This window comes from Silurus aristotelis, assembly GCF_946808225.1.
Source record: "Silurus aristotelis genome assembly, chromosome: 23".
NCBI lineage: Eukaryota > Metazoa > Chordata > Actinopteri > Siluriformes > Siluridae > Silurus > Silurus aristotelis.
The window spans coordinates 4014744-4035067 of NC_139596.1; the positions used below are offsets into that span (position 1 = coordinate 4014744).

The window sequence follows — 20324 nt, forward strand, 5'->3', positions numbered from 1 at the left end:
CGATTTCTCATTGCTTTGGACGAATTGCAAACACTTTAGTATTTATTTAGCTGATTGTGCACAAGTGTCTGCTGTTTCCTACATTATCAATTGTTGATGTCTTGTTGATTAAAATGTATTATACCGGTTTTTACCCGATTAGTCTTAACCCCCACAACATCTCAGGAACAGTTTAGGTCATTGAATGCAAAATGGCAAAGATGGTCGTCATCATTTGCAAAACTTAAAATTCTATCAAACTTTGTTTTTTGTAAAAGTGTCTCGGATTGATAAATTGTGCAGATGAATCTTGAATGTCACTAATAAAGGCGAGTGTGCAATATCAGATCAACCAATGATCAACTAGTTCTTTAAAACAGGTCAAAGGTGAATCTCGTGAATCTTCTTCTAGCGACAGACCAAAACACAGCATTACAATTTCTGTAAATGGATGAATAAACATGCACTAGTACAGTACAGTAAAAATGTGAATTCTGTCTTGTGCAATCAATAATAAATAATTTATCAAAAGATGTCTGTTGCTGAAATTTATAGATGCAGTACAGAAGAAATTTGGCCTTGTGCAATTTCAAAGTTCCAATCCATAGTTTACCTCAGGAAACACTGAAACCGTGCGCCGTCCTACTGACAACATGATGAAACATTGTGACGATCTTGTTTGTGAACAATGCCAAAAGAACTTCTGATGGCAATAAGATGTTCATTGACACAAACACTTTTGACGCTTTTGAAAGATGAACTAAGGATTTGGAGAAAAGTACAGGCTTTTGCAAGAAATCCATTGTATTGTGCTGTTTGTACAAATTGTATTAAGAAAACAATTTACATTTACTGCATTGCAAAAATTAGGGGTGATTCGAGAAAAGCTCAAAAGCAACTGATAAAAACTGTAAGTTAAAAGACAGACTACTGAAAGAATTACAAAATAACTTCAATCATTATATTGCACATTATTATGTTCACCTTTCTACTTGTTTTGTATCAATAAAAAACAATTTTACTTTTAATTACCTTAAATGTAAGCCTTAGTATGCTGCATTTGAAAATGTATTTGGTGTAGCAGTGATTTGATTGATAGTAAAGATATTTTTCAAAAAAAAATTGTTATAGCATTTTAGCACTCATTATTGGAAGAGTACATTTCTTTTTATATAGGAACCAAAAAAATTTCAGAATTTGTTCCATTTATTTTGACATTGCATTCCAACAACAAAAAAATAACATTATATTTTAGAATCCAGCGTTAATAAATAATTTGTTAATAATTTACTTTAATAACTTAAAATGAGAACAAAAGGGTGAGGAATTCAAGTTTCAGACACATTTGTGGTGGTAGTTGTTCTCCTGAAACCACAAAGCTAAGGTCTCCAGGACATGTAAACCCAGACACTTGATGGCAAAATCCCTGTTCAGTCTTTTTTTTTTGTCCAGCTCTAAGGTAAAGTTACAGCTGTTGAATCTGTTGAATAAGCTGTCGAACTGATTTTTGAGGTTGTTGATTCGTTTCTTGAGGTCTTTACTGGCGTGCACTTTCTCATGCATGATGTTGAGATATTCGCTGAAGGCGCACGTGGCCTGATCGTGGTCGCTCGATATCCCGGTGAGGTTTGCCGGATGGCAGGTGTTGGCGATTTTTTTCTAAAAAATGTTACAAATGTTAATTTTTTTCTCAGATATTCGAGGAGGAAAAAAAACGATAAGATATAAAAAGTTGCTTACATATTGGTCACGCAGGGATGCTGATTCATTACTGAGAACACAAAGTGTGGGGTCGTGGCTCTCATTGTAAATCGAAGCAGTATAGATCTGACTCAAGAACTCAAAGGAGAAAAAGATCAGGACTTGCGTCCACAGATTGGATCCTAGGAGAAGCGATATTGCACTATTATACATGGGCACAATTAATACAATTATTTCCCTGGAACACATTTATGTAGAACTTATTCATGGTTATAGTTTTATAAATTGATAACAAAACCAAACTACTGTAATAACACCCTTTAAAGATTTTCTTAAAGACTTAAAGAGATTGATGTATTGAAACATGTGAACATACTCTTCCTTCTCTATATTTAATTCCCTCTATATATATGATTATGAGAATATAATATTATATATATATATATATATATATATATATATATATATATATATATATATATATATATATATATATATATATATTCTCATAATCACAATTACATAAGAAAGAAATAATAAAAATTGCATTTGATATTCCGGCTCAATAAATATTAATTACAGACTTCATGTAGGACTAGTGACCAGTGTAACATACTGGGCAAAAGAATAGACTAAAATATGGGACTGATTTTTTACATTCGTAATCTTTTTCATTCTAAAATATTGCTTTAGGACAATATTTATTGGTAAAAGAGCTAAACAAGCCCCAAAAATTGCAAAATGTGAAGCTATAGATTTACGGTAACATTGAATTATTGGTCAAAAATTGACGTGAGGAGTTGAATATAGGATTACAAAGCATATATGGCAACAAAAAAAAATAATTTGTATTATGTGCATGTAGAGCAAACAAGAAAGACAAATGAATAAGAAAAATTGCATAGCAGATAAGAATGTAATGTTCCCTGATGTTTTCATTCAAATGTTTTTGAATAGGTACTGCTACTCAAAATAAAGAATAAAAATAAAAAATTACATTTTTTAAAGAAAATGACCCAAAGATTTCCTGTGTGATCGTTTTGTTCACTTTTACTGAAGGTACTGTTTGGGGGGGAAGAAACTAGAAACCAGGAAATTCACGTCGATAATCTTCACACATAAATCCAATCATGATCAAGATTAAATAGTTTGATGACAATTCCAGAAAATATTTTTGTTTCAATCGAGCAGATCTGACACCAATCATAATAAACAACATTAAGTCTACTTTCTGTAAAAAAAAAAATTAAATAAATCTGTTCAAGGATTGAACAATGAAAGAAATCAGATGGACAAATCTGATATTTTTTACTATATCTATTTTCTGACCAATAATTAGCTGTTAAAGCATTCAAGGTTAAATATTTTGCCATTTTGGAGCTTTTTTTATTCCATTGAGTGTATATATAAAACTCTACACACACACACACCCAAGCACACTATAAACTTCTCTATAAAGCTGCATTATCCCTAACACTGAAACATCCACGATACATAAAAAAAACAAACAAAAAAATACTTTACCTGCGACACACATCATAGTGCAGATTTGTCTTTGGTATATGTTGATACCTTGTCCACCAACTGTGCTTTCAGTGTCCTTGTCTGGGTGCGTCTTATATATGTTGCAAACACCCCCCCCCCCAGAATTTAGGGGATGCGCAATAAAGTAAGTAAAGTAAAGTAAGATCAAATCTGATCTGATTTGATGAGTCACAGACTAAACGCTGTCACTGAGAGACATCGTATATACCATAGTAGGAAATAGATTTTGCAGATATACAGTACAGGCCAAAAGTTTATATATATTATATATACAGTACAGACCAAAAGTTTGGACACACCTGCTCATTCAAAGAGTTCTTTTAATTTTTATGACTATGAAAATTGTAGAGTCACACTGAAGGCATCAAAACTATAAATTAACACATGTGGAATTATATACATAAAAAAAAGTGAACTGAAAATATGTCATATTGTAGGTTCTTCAAAGTAGCCACCGTTTGCATAGATTACTGCTTTGCACACTCTTGCATTCTCTTGATACCTACTTTGAAGAACCTACAATATGACATATTTTCAGTTCACTTTTTTTTATGTATATAATTCCACATGTGTTAATTTATAGTTTTGATGCCTTCAGTGTGACTCTACAATTTTCATAGTCATAAAAATTAAGAGAACTCTTTGAATGAGCAGGTGTGTCCAAACTTTTGGTCTGTACTGTATATATAATATATATAAACTTTTGGTCTGTACTGTATAAATAATATATATAAACTTTTGGTCTGTACTGTATATCGATTAAATATTCAAACATTCACTGAACCCAAAAGACTTGTGTGAGTGCTTAGTATGAAGACACTGTACTCTACACAATTAACTGTGAACTGTGTGTTCAACATGGAAAATCTGCCATTTTGCCAGAACATTACTTCTTTCATTGATTAGTACCAGAAATCCAACCTTATCCTAAAATACTGTAACAAAGAACCAGTGGAAGAACCCTCTGTGTGTGTGTGTGTGTGTGTGTGTGTGTGTGTGTGTGTGTGTGTGTGTGTGTTGCCCGGCAACTATACACAACACAATACAAAACACCAACCAAGACAGAGAAAGTCTTTATGAAGAAGAAGGACTAAAGACAGAACCAAAATGAGGTTTTTATGGGTTTACTATTATTATTTCTTTCATCTTTATTAATCCTAGACTTGTTTTGTGTTCAGGAGTCTAATGGCCTGTCACACACTCATGTCAGCCATCAAAAAACTCGTACACAGCCTGTGTTTGGAAAGTTTCCCATGTGGCAGAGGGAGCTGGGTGAGTGGCATGTGGGTGATGAGGTGAATACGGTACTGAATTGGTACCGAAGTTTTTCGGTACAGGGCTCTTGATAATGCAGTCCTTTGTATTAAGCCTTGTACTTTGATTACATTTTTGTTATTATTATTATTATTATTATTATTATTATTATTAATAAACTTGAAAACATTCACAACAATGCCAGTGGTATAATAAAAAGACTAGAGTTAGCGCAGTGTCACTGTGGCTACTCATTTCGTACCGGAAAAACGATTGGTTAATGAAAACGATAAAGAATCTACAGCGTTAGCGTTAGCCGCTAACCAGGAAGTGGCTAGCCAGGAAGTGGCTAGCGGTTAGCGGCTAACGTTAGCGCTATGGAGCATTTCTCTTAAAAAGAGAAAATCCTGACAATTCCACATATCGAGGGAGTAAATAAATGAAGGACGGAAAGAAAAATAAAAAGAAATATTTAATGTGAAAATGTGAAACACACACACACACACACCAGTATTACCAGTGTTTGTCTAACAAATGTAAACAATTTAATTACATTTTCCACTTTATTGAATCAATTTCATTCGTGCCAACTGAATTCATTATGCAAATACATAATCAATATAATAAAAAAAATATTGCATTAATTAGATTTGATCTGTTTTATTTTTTTCTCAAATATTATAAATTATTATTTTATATATTATTTAACCAAGCAGGCATTTTGTTTTCAATTGGTTTAAAAATGTAAGTGTGTGTGTGTGTGTGTGTGTGTGTGTGTGTGTGTGTGTATATATATATATATATATATATATATATATATATATATATATATATATATATATATATATATATATATATATATATATATATGTATATTTGATCCAAGATCACTTATATATATTGGATCATCTTGCATGAAAAAAATTGAAGCCAATAATTATGTAGATAAAGTTCTGAAAACAACCGACACTCCTTGCTTTTACAGCGCAAGCCAACATTACAAGACTCTGAAGACTGGGATGATGACGATGATGATGAAGAAAGGACAGGCGCACAGTTCGAGGAGTTGGATAATCTCTGTGACCTGCTCCGAAGTCCACTATCACCGTGGCATCAGGAGGCATCATGGAGTCCTCAGACCTTAGATTTGAGAGAACTGGCTGTAAAGGCACCAAAAAAAATCAATGCAGACCGCATATATTCATTTTTAACAACCCTGCGCGTCGTGGACAAAGGGGTGAGCCGGGTTTTCATTGTGTTTTCTTTGTGTTTGCAAAGATTCAGGTGACACAAAGTAAATAAGTAACAAAAAACGATGGTATTGTGTGTTGCATATGAAAAAAATAAAAGAAAAAACATTCAAATATATTATTATTGAAGCATAATCAAATAATCACAATCAAATATAAAAATAATGACACTGATCTCAATTGTTTCTAATTATAAGTATAGAATTGTCTGTTCAACACTGCAGGAGCTGCTCCACACCAAATTCAATATAAACGATGGCTGCCGATTCAGTTGTAATGTTCAATTGCGTCAACTTAAAAATATCTTGATTGATTTATATTTTTGCTCATGTTTGAGTGTTTTAACTGCTCCAAAGGCCTGGTCCACTTCCTGTTCTATTTTCTCATTAGCTGCAGTCAAATAAACCTGATAGCTAAAAGGTTTCAATGAGAAACTCATGTTTGCTCTGCTGACATTTGAACATGTTGAAGCTTGCTTCTCACCAGACCTTTTCTAGAGTTTCAGACTTCTAGAGTAGACCAGAACTCCAAGGTCATGGTGTATTACGATTGGACAATGAAACATCACATGTCAATAGGAATGGTTGATGAGTGTGTATTGTGTAAAACTCTGTAAAAGTACTACGCAGTGACCTTTATCCAAAAAATGTATGTGTAGAACAACAGCTGGAATTCTGCTTACTACTCAATATATTCCTTAGCGGCCGAACATGTGCAAGTGTTCCTATCTACCTAATAAATACATTATACTAATTCTTAGAAAAATTCCCATCGTGTGCATCATCCTTAGAGACATACCTAAAATATGAATGTTATTTCTAACTTTTTCGACAGAAACCCGATGCGTGTACTGTAGAGCGTGGAAAGATCTCTGAAGTCTTTCGAGATCCGAATCAAAATTGAACAAAGTGAAAAGAACCGTCAAAAGGGAAATTTCGACGCTTTCCCACGCAGGGTAAATGAGTGAGAAAGCGCTGCTGATCTTTTTCTTTATTGCTACTTGTACTAGTCATTTCTGCAGCGTTTCCCATGGAATTAAATCTGATGCCAAGATAAATTGCGAGCCAATTTTGCAGATTTGCATCAGTGTATCGACAGGTTAAAAAAATACGAATGGTTGATCTTCTAGTGAGAAGCATTGCAGCGTTGCTTTATTTCAAATACGATTTCCAATTGACGCCTGACCTTGAATTTGACCTTGAATTTGTTTATAGTAAAAGCATTCCATTTCTCAATGTGACATTCCTTTTCTCGATTGTATTCTAGGTCTCGATTATTGACGATGGACTGCTGAAGTTCCGAAATCTGGAACAACTCGTATTAACTGTTAACAACATCGCCGAGGTTCCTTCGAAGAACCTTCCCAAGACGCTTAAGGTGAGAAAGCATTGTACAGAGGTCCTTTAAGGGGGCATTTCGATAATGTTTCTTTAATTAGAACGCTGAGGAGGCAGATTCTAAAGAAGACTGGATGTGGTCTTTTGATGCTTCACGTTATTAGTCAGAAGGCTGTGTCGGGTTTTGATCAGGGTAGGAATTTTTTTTCTACCGTGATCACACTGGGCATATCATTCATCTCCTTTGCTACCAGCTGTTTTTGGTTGACTTGCTTGAGATCACGCATTTACAATTATGGCATTCACCAGACGCTCTTATCTAAAGTGACTTACGACTGAGCATTTTCCAAGTCGTTGTCTCAAGTCAGTTTTCACTTAGCATTAATTATATCATTTACAGAGTGACCTCTGGCTGACTTTGGGACTTGTATTAATACTGTTGAGGGTTAAGGGCCTTTCTCAAAAAGGCAGCAGTAGTAGTTTAGTGGTGCTTGGATCTGAGCTCATGACCTTCTGATCCAAGATCCCTAACCACTGAGTTTTAACGTCTGTTTGTATTTCATCTGGGTTTTTTGGGGGGGGATTTGTGCACTATAAATATAGTGAAATATAGTGCATAGATATACAGACAGACAGACAGACAGACAGACAGACAGAAAGAAAGAAAGAAAGAAAGAAAGAAAGAAAGAAAGAAAGAAAGAAAGAAAGAAAGAAAGAAAGAAAGAAAGAAAGAAAGAAAGAAAGGCTTTGGCCAGTGTAAAAATGTGCAGAGGATGTATATATACAGTATATATATATATATATATATATATATATATATATATATATATATATATATATATATATATATATATATATATATTATACTGTATATATACATCCTCTGCACATTTTTGTTCATATATATATATATATATATATATATATATATATATATATATATATATATATATATATATATATGAACAAATGTTGATAGGTTATATAAGTGCATGATGTGTGTAAGGCGCAATATGTGTAGAGAATGTGGGACATGTAGACTTGTAGACATATAAACATACTGTATAGATTTGGGGTATATGCCAGTGTGTTTTCCCCATTTCTTAATCTGCTATTTTACATCATGATTACTAATCAAGTCTGAGCCATGTGGCAGGTACTCCAGTAACTTTCAGAAATTACTCCTTTATAATTTGCATCTCATCTCCAAATACAGCCCCAGATGAGATATCAATTTAAATAATGACCTTTATAAAGGGTTATCAAACACCTCCAGTGACAATACATGAATGAGAATCTTATCTTTGTGCTTTCACCAAATGATGTCAGTGATATTTATGATATTATGGTTTGATCCATTTTAAGGTTCTTGAACTGTACGGCAATCAGATTTCCAATCTCGAGAGTCTGAACAGAGAACTTCCTCCCCAGCTCCTGCATTTAGGTCTCGGTAACAACAGGCTTGGCTCTCCTGAAGACCTCCAGTATTTTACTGTCAGTCGTTGGTAAGGGTTTGACCACATAACAGATCAATTCTTTATAAAATATTTAGCCAAAAAGTGCACACAAAAAGCATTTACCTTGAACTGTCACACAGTACCATCACACATTACTGCTATACTTTTCAAAATAGTTTCCATACGACGGCGTTTTAGTGTCACGTTTAAATTATGTGAATATCGAAGATTACAAGATTAAAGTCGTAATATTTTAAGAAAAAATTCACTCCTTCAGGGTCGATTTCTTCAATCCTCATCCTCAAAGTTTATTGGGAAACTTTGATTTTCTCACGGGCACACGGGTTTAACCACGGATATGCTTGAAATTGACCACTGGTCGCCATTTCAGACTGCACAAAAAGGCAATTTAATCAATGTCTGTCTGATTTTTTCTTCTGAATATATTTCATTTCCTACAAAACCGCTGCAGTGTCCATTTACTAATTATAACTGCTGGCAGAATCCTAACCTAAAGCAGGATTGAACCAAATCCTCATATACAATTCAGATAAAACATCTAAATGTTTCTCGCAATTTTGTGATTTTTTGTGAACTTTATCTCGTATTGCTACGACTCAATTCTCTAAATATTCCACCTTTATTCTCGTCATTTCGACTTTAGTCTCACATTGCTACGACTTCAATCTCGTAATCTTCGATTTTTCAATTTTTTCATGTGGCACTGAAATGCCATTGTATAATTACAACCCACACACAAAAAATTCATAAAATCTCAGAAACAAAATAGAATTCTGGCAGACAAAGTCAGTTAAAGCAAATGTATACACATTAAATTGAATAGCTAAAAGATTATATTTCAGGAAGACACCCAGTTTATGCCCAGGTCACCAAGTTTAGAGGGTTTACTGGGATTCAAGCTAAATCATTAGGTTTCATGCTAACAGCATTAAATACTCGAAGGCTATAAAAAAGAAGTGACTCTGAGGATCAAGACCTTTTTAAAACACTAAGCACAGTTTGACTTGTCACCCAGAAGTCTGGTTTCTCACAAGGTTTCTTCCTCATGTCACCTCAAGGAGTTTTCCTTTGCCACTATTGCTCCTGGTTTGCTCATTAGCGATCTACATTCTATATCTAAATAGGTAAAATTGTTCGGCGGTAACGTTCATTGGAATAAGTGAATTGGAAATGTAGATATTCCTTCTACATATAATCCGATTTTCACTAAAATCTGGCTGGCAGTTGAGCCACATTTAGTCTTGTGTGAATGATTTCTTTTGCTCACCTTCCTGGTTTGTTCAAGGCTAAGTTGAGGAACCTTGTTTTCTCTGTCCTGGCCCCGTTTACAGGCCCCAGCTGATGTCTCTTGATCTGAGTTGGGCTGGATATACAGAACAATATGCTCTTGTGGACGCACTTTCTACGTTGCCTCGCTTACGGAGTTTAGTTCTCGAAGGCAACCCTCTAACTTTAACCACCTTATACCCTGGATTTACACTGGACAGCTTAGATCGCTTGCTCTACCTTGATGAAACTCGAATATCCCCAGATGATCGACGCCGCTACAGGGGCCTTGCGAAACTCAGAGGTAATTTAATTGTATTTTTAATTTAAGAAGCTATTCTACATTTAGTCCCCTTTTTACTGTTAGAGTAACCACCACTCTTCTGGAAAGAGGTTCTACATTTTGGAGTGTGTTTATGGAGATTTGTGTCTATTCAGCTAAAAGGGTTGTTAGTAAAGTCAGGTACTGATTTAGGAAAAATGAGGTTTGGGTCTCCTATACAATTGCGTGCCTCCAAATTTGTCCCAACAAGTCAAGCATGAGAGAGAACCACATATGGCTGAAACAAAAATCAGATGTTCCAGTGCTTTTGTCCCTACAATGTTTATTAATAGTAAATATATATTAAAGTGGTTTAGCGAATGTTCAAATGATTAAATATTCAAAAATAGCAAATATTTGATTTGATCTGATTTGATTTGTGATTCACATCCCATTTATTTGTGCATTTTTTTTGTTTCTCAAACCGATTTATATCATTTGTTTCTAGAAAGTGCAACTTCTGTGAAGAACATAACAAACGTATAAAGGCTTGAAAAACAATGTTCCGGCATTATAAATTCAATTTCATGAAAATAGATCCTGGCCTTACACAACCTTAATATTACATCAACGTTGCAATTACAATTTTTCATTTTACAATTTACTTTTTATTTCTTAATCCGATTTTCACTGTTTGGCCCTTGAGCAAAGCCCTTAACCCTCATTTGCACAGCATTGTAACTGAGATAACTATAAGTCGCTCTGGATGAGGACGTCTGCCAAATGCCGTAAATGTAAATTTACTTTAATGCTAAAAAATGCTGTTTGTGCATTTGCAAGTCATTATGAATAATCAGTAGTAATGAGGTTAATGGGGGAAGTGGCAGCTCAATGCCACCCAGTGCTCATCCCAGCACCAAGGTGCCACTGTATGGCTCTTGAGCAATGCCCTTAACCTTAACTCTGTCTTCCAGGGACGTTGTATCATGTCTGACAATGTGCTCTGACCCTGAACAAGCAGAGATATCTGAGCTCCCACCTCCAGCCATGTTTTTCTCTGTAACATCATTGTTATCTGGATTATCTTCAGCTTCTCTGTTGTCCTCTAACCTTCCAAATACATGCTGGTAAATGAATTTGCCACACCGAATCGCTCCTACATGTGTGTGGGCATAGTGCTCTATGGCATCCCATTCAGAGTGTATTGAGTAAGCTCTGGATATTCTGCCATTGTGACGATGATGATGATGATACTTTTTTTGTTCAATTACATTTTTGAATTTAATTTCAAGCATCAGTCTCTGAGGAAGCAGAGGTGATCGTGTGTGTAAAGAAGATAAAGGGAGTCCCTAACTCTTTGCTGTTGAACGACGCTGAAGCCGAGTTCCCACTGGTCAACTACAGCTATTCCGTCTCCTATGAATTCCTTGACGAAAGTCAGTCCCAGAAAAGTGTAAGTAAAATGTCCTTTACAAGTTTATAACTGAAGCCTTTTCTATATAAACCTTTAAAAATTGAGTTACATATACGTAGGTGGGGGGAGGGGGTCAAAACAGATGAATGTCTGTGTTATAGGTGTCGTAATGACCTAAAAGAGGATCAAGCATCAAGCACCATTTTAATGACAACTCAGTGCCCTCCATTAATATTGGCACCCTTGGTAAAAACACTATATGGATAAGAGGATTTGAACACGTGACTGCACAACTGTAAAGGATGTGGATGAATGAGCACAAATCTCCAGAAGCACACATTGAAAAATCTAGTGGAACTTCTTCCCAGAAGTGGGTTATACATATAATAGGAAATGTAGACTGAATGTGGAATGGGATGTTTCTAAAAAAGAAGCACAGGCAAATCTTATGGTCAGGTGTCCACAAACTATTATGTAATGATCGAAAGTGTACTTTACTTATGTAATGTAATGAGTAAAAAAAAAAGTAATAAATAAGAAATCTTTTTTTACCACAGCCTCAATATTAGTGAATGGCACTTTATGACTTGGTGAAAGTCATGGACAAAAAATAAATAAATTATAATTAAAATTAATTATATATATATAATGTGTTATTTAGGGCCAGTAGAGTTAAAATACACAAATACTGTACAGCATGACACAATGAGTTATATGCCGTTTTCAATGAGAATAAACCGTTTACATCTCACGTTAGAAAGGAGTGGTTTGCTTATGATAGAGTTATGACTTATCTTAAAGGAAGCCATAAATCTCTGAGATAAAAGCTTGGTCACACTGCTGCCCTTTGAAACTTTTTTGCTGTGGAGGAGACTCATGATCAAAAAGGAAATTGTGGTAAAATAGCCTACGTTCCTACAGCCATTATCATTTTATGACCTCAACTGAATTTCCCAGGGCCTCATTGAAGAAATGTCAGCGTCTTACATCCAATAATGAAACGAAACAGTCTAGCCAGGTTGTACTTGTATAAGCTGTTGAATAATAATAAGCCATATGGGTAAATGAACAAACACTTGAGTTTAAAGGAGTCTACAGGCACGATTGAAAAAGTGTTTCTCAGAGGCAATCTGGAGAAAGGCTGTACATCCAATATTCAGCTGTCAGTGATGATTACAGTTTTTCTCAGCTGGAGCGTTTGTCAGATCAGAAACGAAATTTTAAGGCTACTTGTTCAACGTCCACATCATTTAGTCTCTTTTGCACATCATCAAAACATTTCTTGTTGCTTCGATCGAATTGTGAATGCCTTATGGACATTCATTGAATCGATTGTGTACAAGTGCCAGCTGTTTCCTACATTATAAGTTGTTTATGTTCATTTTGATCAAAATATATTATACTGGTTTCACCTGAATCGTTTTAACCCTCAAAACATCTCAGCATCAGTTCATTGTATACGTCATTGAATTCAAAATGGTTAAACCAGTTGTCAGAATCTGTCATCTAAAACTTTTTTTGGTTTCTTGAATTGATGAATTGTGCAGATAAATCTATAATTGTATGGGGGGCTCGGGAAAATCCTTAACGTGGCAACAACAAGTAAAGTCAAACTAACGAAGGCAAATGAACGGCATCAGATCAACCAATGATCAACTATTTCTCTAAAAAAACAGGTCAAAGGTGAATCTTGTGAACCTTCAATTGTAAACAGAGCAAAACAGAATTACAATTTTTGAAAATGGAAAAACAACCAACTAACCAACGAACATTATTATAGTACATTAAAAGCGTAAATCCTTTTCGGTCTCTTGCAATCAATATACATTCAATATACAAATATGAAATCAAATGCTGAAATTCATAGAAATTGAAATTCAACTTGGTGCATTTTCAATCATCATAATCCAAACCATAGTTTATATCAAGAAATCTTAAAACTGTGTGTCACATACTGATAACATGACTTAACATTTTGATGATCTTGTTTGTGAACAATGACAAAATGACTTAAATTCTAATTAACACAAATACTTACTTTTAAGAGATTAAGAGAGAAAAGTACAGGCTTTTGCAAGAAATCCAATGTGTTGTGCTGTTTGTACACATTGTTTTGAGAAATGCACTTACTGGATTGCAAATATTAAAGATGATTCGAGAAACGCTCCAAAGGAACTGAGAAAAACTGTAATAGTAAATCAGATTGTACACCACAGCACTGCATTAACCAAAGATCAATACAGAAAAAAAAAATCTTTAATTAACAAATCAAATTACAGTATCATATTGTAAAGTAGAGGAACAAATAGTATTTAATGGACTAATTAGGTGAATAAATAAATAAAACTCAGTTAATAAAAACATAGTGGAGTAAAAAGTAAATCTGTTGAATCCTAAATGAAGTTGAGCAGATAAAGTGGCTTAAATCTTGGATACTCAGTAAATCTAGGACGTAACCAAAAAAATAACTTAAGTACAGTTACAAAGTACATTTACTCAAATATCAGCACTTTTCAACACTGTATACAGTACAATTTATATCCATATAGGTCTTTGAATATAAATAACCAGAATGGATTGTGTATTTAGAGAGCGAAATACTGCTTTTAAGTATTTCGAATGACATTTTGCTGCCATATCCGCTTAACATCGAATTTTCACCACAGGTATATGCTGAGGATCAAACGTCGGAAAATATCCCACAGAGATTAACACCGATTCCATGTACGTCGTCGGAGCACCAGGATCACGGTAAACCACTTCTTAAGTCTTTGTGAAGCTTATGAATAAAGGTATCGCAAACACTATCATTATAAAATCAACAGTATATTGAGTTTATTTGTATTATAGAACTGGGTCTGAATTTTAGAATCTTACAGGACTGTTTGTAACTGTTTGGAGAATAACACACTGACTTTAGTAAATATAGAAGGTTATATTTGTTTATTATCTCACAAATGCTGACACGTGAAGAGAAGCGACTATGTCGAATACACTTAAATGGTAAATGTATCGGGATACCAGACTTTTACAAAAGCAGACGAAATATGTAATGGGATGTACAAAAACAAGAAGCACATACCATCTGGTGTCCACAAACCTTTGCTCTTATAGTGTATGTAATCAATATCATTTTACTTGTGGGCTTTGTTTTGCAAGTATCTCCCAACTGATCAACATAAAAGTACAGATTTTTATCTTAAGCTCTGGTCTCTCACACACACACACACACACACACACACACACACACACACACACACACACACACACATACACACACACACATGTCTCAATTGACTTTAGTTCTCAATTTCACTGTCTTTCTCTGTAAGCCTTCAGCGTTCCTGTAGCTATGAACTGGACAACGACTCAAGCTTGGGCTGAAGAAATTGAGTTTAATCACTCCAGCACCCACCGCATCCGAGACCTGGCAGCTCTCAGGAATTTTTTTCTCAGAGGCCTTTGGATCACAGTGGAAGAGCAAAAGGTTTGACTTTAGAAAAATATAAGAAGAATAAGAATAATAGCAAGAAAAGGAATACGAATAATAATAAGAATACATGCGCTACTAAAAAAGTGTAATACTTTATTTAAGGGCCTTCATGAGACATTAATAAGCACTGCATAGATCTTTTTAACAAAGAAATGAAGGCTTAATGACAAGTTTAAGAAACTTGATATAACTTTGATATAACAGAAGGTTCATCTATGAATCACAGGAATTCAATTCCAACTTCAATTCCCATCAAACACCACAGCCTCTAAATCACACACACACACACACACACACACACACACACACACACACACACACACACACACACACACACACACACACAGTGCTCTACAGTCACCCAGCTATTGATTTAACACACCTGTATGAAATTAATTACACACTCACATGCACACCACAATTTAAAGAGCATTTAATTCATACACTGACCACGGTTCTTGTTGCTCGATACGAAAACCTTACTGTTCTGACTGAATATTAGTTGAACAAAGCTGAACAGATCAGTGGCATAACATATACACTGGCTGTACTTCAATACAGTCTCATAGCAACCGCATGTTGAGGCCCAAAAGATATGTCTGACTGCAGACCTGCAAAAAAAAAAAAACCTGCTTTAGGTTGGAAACAGGAAGTTATTGGGTGAGGGACTTTGCTAGAGAGCAGAAACCCCAGGCAACCATCATCCATAGCTCAAGAAAGGCCTGATGTTAGGTTAGGTGGAGGCCAACAAGGGTCTTGAAAAATTTTACCCAGTGAAATGGAATCCATAGTGTTGAATATTTCTTGTTTTCCCGGGTTTTGGCACCACTGTTAAATTCAGTTCAATTCTTTTTTATTTGTATAGCGCTTTTAACAATGAACATTGTCTCAAAGCAGCTTTACACAGATAATGTGGTGATTAAAAATTTATTTGTTCTTTATAAGTAAGTTTGTCCCTGATGAGTGAGCCGGTGGCGACTGTGGTGAAGGAAAAACTCCCAGAGATGACATAAGGAAGAAACCTTGAGAGGAACCAGACTCAAGAGGGAACCTATCCTCATCTGGGTTGCACCCAATGTCCATTTATTGCAGATATATGATGTTGCAGGGTGCAGTGATGGTTGAATATCATGAACGGTTCTGAAAAGAGGAACTAGACTACTTTTTACTTTTATTTTTTAGTGTAATCATTGATCACACACACGTTTGCTTGAGCCATACCTCTATTTTCCCAATTTTTATTATTATAATAATAATAATACATTTTATATTTATTTTAATATTAAGAAATCCAATATGATAAATTGCAGTTTATTATGATCGACCCTTTTAATGATATATATCTTTATAGGTTTTGTCGTGGCCTGCATCTCGTCCTGGAAGCAGTGGAACCAAAGAATCTGCAAACAAAAAAGAAAAAAAGGTACAGTACCGTTGAAAATTCCGTCTTGTAAATGTCCTTGCAAGTGTATCTGCGACCAAATAAGTTTCTTTTCCTCTGTTAGCCGTTGTGGAATGAAAAAAAAAACCCAGCTATTAAATCCACACCAATATATTTAAGCTAGTGCAGTTTGCTACAGATGCGGGTTGCGAGCACTGACTAGTACGCTATTTGACCGTCCAATTAAGAGACATGAAAATGGCAACATTACTGGACGCCTTCTAGATGGCTCCGATGTATCGCCAACGAGTTTTTATAGCAACAGCAAAATCTCAAACGTAAAAAGACACTCCTTGTAGCAGTGCATCCAAGAGAAAAACTATGAAATGAGGAGAATAGACTATTGAATTATACATATACATGGACAAAAATATATTAAAGTTTAGACCAACAGAGAAGGTCTTGCTGGACCTGACGGCCCACCACTGTTCTCACAAAAAGCTACTTTGGATCTTTTTTTTCTTAGGCCTCATCGGCAGGAACAAAATCAAAAGTTAAGAAGAAAAAAAAGGAATCCGAGCTCGAGCTGATACATGAACAACCTATCAAGCAAACCCTTGGTTCAATACATGTAAAGCTGAAAGACCTACTGGAAGGAAAGAGTCAAAGTGAAGAGCAGTATGACATAGCAGTGAAGCACTCCATCAGACCAGAGGTTTCCAAAGTTAAGGTCGGTCATTAAGTCTATAACTATTTGAAATATAAAACTTTATGTCTGCTTCACGTTGTTTTGCCGGTTTTCTTCAGAACCGTTCAAGTTTTCTTGTTTTCTTTTACAATTAACAGTAGCAGCTGTCACCTGACTTGTGCGTAGTCTATAAAAAGTTCCTTTCATGGAAACCTGAAACAAAAAAAAATCAAATCGAGATCCTCCTGACATTTATCCTGAAATGTATACCCTGTATAAGGATTGACTTTGACTAAACAAATATATAAATACACAGATGTTCCACTTTATTTTCATTGAAGAATCCACACTTAGCATAAATACAGTCTTTCACACACACACTGTTTGTCGCTGTTGTATGCAAACCGATTTCCATAAATGAAAACATATTGTCTAACCAAACTGCTTTTCCGTTTATTACCATGCTGTCTTCCAAAAGCAGAAAAGTAAGAAGTCGAACCGAGAAAATAAAGAAGAAAACCCAACTTCTAAAAAAGGTAATGAATATATGATCATAAAATGTATTTCAGGTTCTAGTACAGTAAAATTCGTCCAACAGAATCCTAAAGTACATTTAAAAAACAAAATGCAATGTCATTTTGAATAATCCAGTTTGAGCCCCAGTGCACGCAGATTTGTTTCCTGTGAAGATTTCTTGACCTAAATACGAGGGAAAACCCCCTTCTGATGTATTCTGAAGACTTGAAGAAATTATATGAGCAGTACTTTTTGCACCGAACAGCCATAACATTCATACCACCTGCCTAATAATGTGTAGGTCCACCAGCAAAATCGCTTTGTCTCCTTGTTGCCTGGCCTCCACAATACCTCTGAAGATCAGACTTGTTTGTTCAGCAAATCCAACAGACGTTCAATCGGATTGAGATGTTGAGAATTTGGAACATCTCAAGAACTCCTCAACTATTTTTTCTGGGTGCCAGGAAGTCGTCAAGTCAAGTTCATTTTTATAGCGCTTTTCACAACATACATTGTCTCAAAGCAGATTTACAGAAATCAACAGTTAAGGTGAATGGTGTGTATTTATCCCTAATAAGCAAGCCGTGGCGACTGTGGCAAGGAAAAACTCCCTTAAATGTTATGAGGAAGAAACCTTGAGAGGAACCAGACTCAAAAGGTGAACCTATCCTCATTTGGGTGACATCAAGAGTTTAAACATAAGAAATACATTCAAAATAACACACAAAGCAGATTAAGCACTATCTAGTGCTAAAGAAGTTATTAGCATTAGGGAATAGAATCACCATGAAGGCATGTACTTGGTCTGCAGCAATGCTTAGGTAGGTGCTACGTGTCAAAGTAACACCCATCGCCTCATTGTCCTGTTCTGATGCTCACATGCCCTTTGTAGATGTACCCAGATGAGGATGGGAGTCTGGTTCCTCTCCAATGGCTCACTCATCAAGGACAAACAATTATGAGGAACTACCGTATAGGCAAAAAACTTTCACATTCTTTTATATTACCTTAAAAACACTTTATTTGTGTACAGCTGCTTTAAGACTATGTCTATTGTAAAAAGTGAGTGAATAACACTTACCATCTCTTTATTGTGGGATGTTCCTGGTCTGCAGTGGTCAGTATCTATCAAAAGTGCTCCAAGAAGGAACAGTGGTGAACCGGCGACAGGGTCCTGGGCGGGTAATGGGCGGGTCATGGGCGATCCAAAAGACGATCAACTGTAGCTCAAACTGCTGAAGTTCATGCTGGTAATGATCGAAGGGTCACAACTGTTTTAGCAGCTAAAGGGGGACCAACACAATATTAGGCAGGTGGTCATAATGTTCTGCCTGATCATTGTACATGACAGAGTAGTGAAACTTACAATTAAAATATCTCATCTCATTTTAACTGGATTATGTGTCTTTAAATAGGAAAAGTCAGCAAAGAGATGGCGACTGACGCCTCGGCAGATGAACGCAAGACGGAGACTAAGACTCTGACTGTGGAATTCAACCTCCGGTTGAACAAATGGACCTCTGATTCACAAGCATTTGATCCAAACTCAACCAAATAACCTCTGTCCTGATAACATTGTTATGCTCAAATCAAATCAAATTCAATTTGATTTGTCACTTTCGCATTCATACAGAGTACGACATGTAGTGAAATGCCTATTTTACAAGTGAAGAATTTACATGTAAATAGAAATAGAATTTTAAAAATAAATACAGTAAAAAGTATGAAGTATAAAAATATAAACTATGAAGTATAAAATATATTTATAAAAAATATTTATATACTATACTATATTATATACATACTAAATAAGACTCATACCAAATGAAGCAAATTTTTGTAGAGCTCATTTTGGGAGCCGGTATATTTTTATAATTGTATATAGTGAACTTGTTTTTTAAATTTTTTTCAAGAAAATCATTTCCAAACAGAGCAACCGTACATTCATTTTCCAGTGTTCCCAGGACTCAGGATAGGTATTAAAGATGAATGAATGAATTGTTGTCAAACGTTCATTATCCTTATGTACCAGATGTAGAATCAACAATGTGTTAAGCGGTTTTTTTTTCTCTCATATAAAAACTGTTAAGGAAAAGCTTAACGTGGCTTAATGTAATAAGACTGTTTCTAAAAGACTAAACTCAACATAACTGCTTTTCTGTACATATTAGGCTTTATTATCATCAATGTGTTCAGTGAGTTTAGTCTTTTAAAAACTGTCTTATCCCATTAAGCCACTTTTTTTTTACATTCGGCTTTTTAGAACGTCCCGTTCCATGCTCCTTTTGTTCATTTATGTTGTTTGATGTAGGACTTTGGTTCTGTTTTGTTTCACTGTGTACTGCACTGTATATGAATGACAATAAACCTTCATGACTTGACTACAAGAAAACCTGGATATCCTGAAGAAAAACACTGTTTATACTTTTGCATTTTCTTTCCTGTAGAACTGTAGAATCCGAGGGCATTTTGTGAAGTTATCATCGATACTTCTGCTAGAAATGATGTATGCATGCGGTGCAGCTGTGGCTACAGTGAAAGGAAACTTCTTGAATTGTGATCATTTGGGTTTCTTGCTCAAGTAACATTTATTTTCTCTGCATAAGATTCCTGTCTATGATGCTCTGTAATACTGCGTTTGTGTAGAACATTGATAGTTTCTATAGCCGTAGCGTCATAATGATAGTATTAAGAGGTGGACAGTAGTGATGAGTCGCTCATAGACGATTCGTTTATTTTAAACGACTCTTAAATGTGACT

General features: G+C 35.2%; 2 protein-coding genes across 2 annotated transcripts; one reads left to right on the top strand and one right to left on the bottom strand.

Moving 5' to 3' along the window:
• Positions 1–1189: 1189 nt before the first annotated feature.
• LOC310718671 (uncharacterized protein) lies at positions 1190–3275 on the bottom strand. The gene is made up of 3 exons (XM_083527590.1): positions 3205–3275; positions 1720–1862; positions 1190–1638 (listed from the first exon to the last, which is right to left on the bottom strand). The coding sequence occupies exons 1-3, from the start codon at positions 3218–3220 to the stop codon at positions 1315–1317; spliced, it is 483 nt and encodes a 160-aa protein (XP_083383716.1). The 5' UTR covers positions 3221–3275; the 3' UTR covers positions 1190–1314.
• Positions 3276–4255: 980 nt separating this feature from the next.
• On the top strand, positions 4256–19609 carry LOC310717949 (leucine-rich repeat-containing protein 43-like). Its single transcript, XM_083526382.1, has 12 exons — positions 4256–4497; positions 5465–5716; positions 6996–7106; positions 8432–8571; positions 9876–10114; positions 11365–11525; positions 14153–14237; positions 14819–14973; positions 16331–16402; positions 16887–17090; positions 17530–17584; positions 18980–19609. The coding sequence occupies exons 1-12, from the start codon at positions 4411–4413 to the stop codon at positions 19120–19122; spliced, it is 1704 nt and encodes a 567-aa protein (XP_083382508.1). The 5' UTR covers positions 4256–4410; the 3' UTR covers positions 19123–19609.
• Positions 19610–20324: the final 715 nt, after the last annotated feature.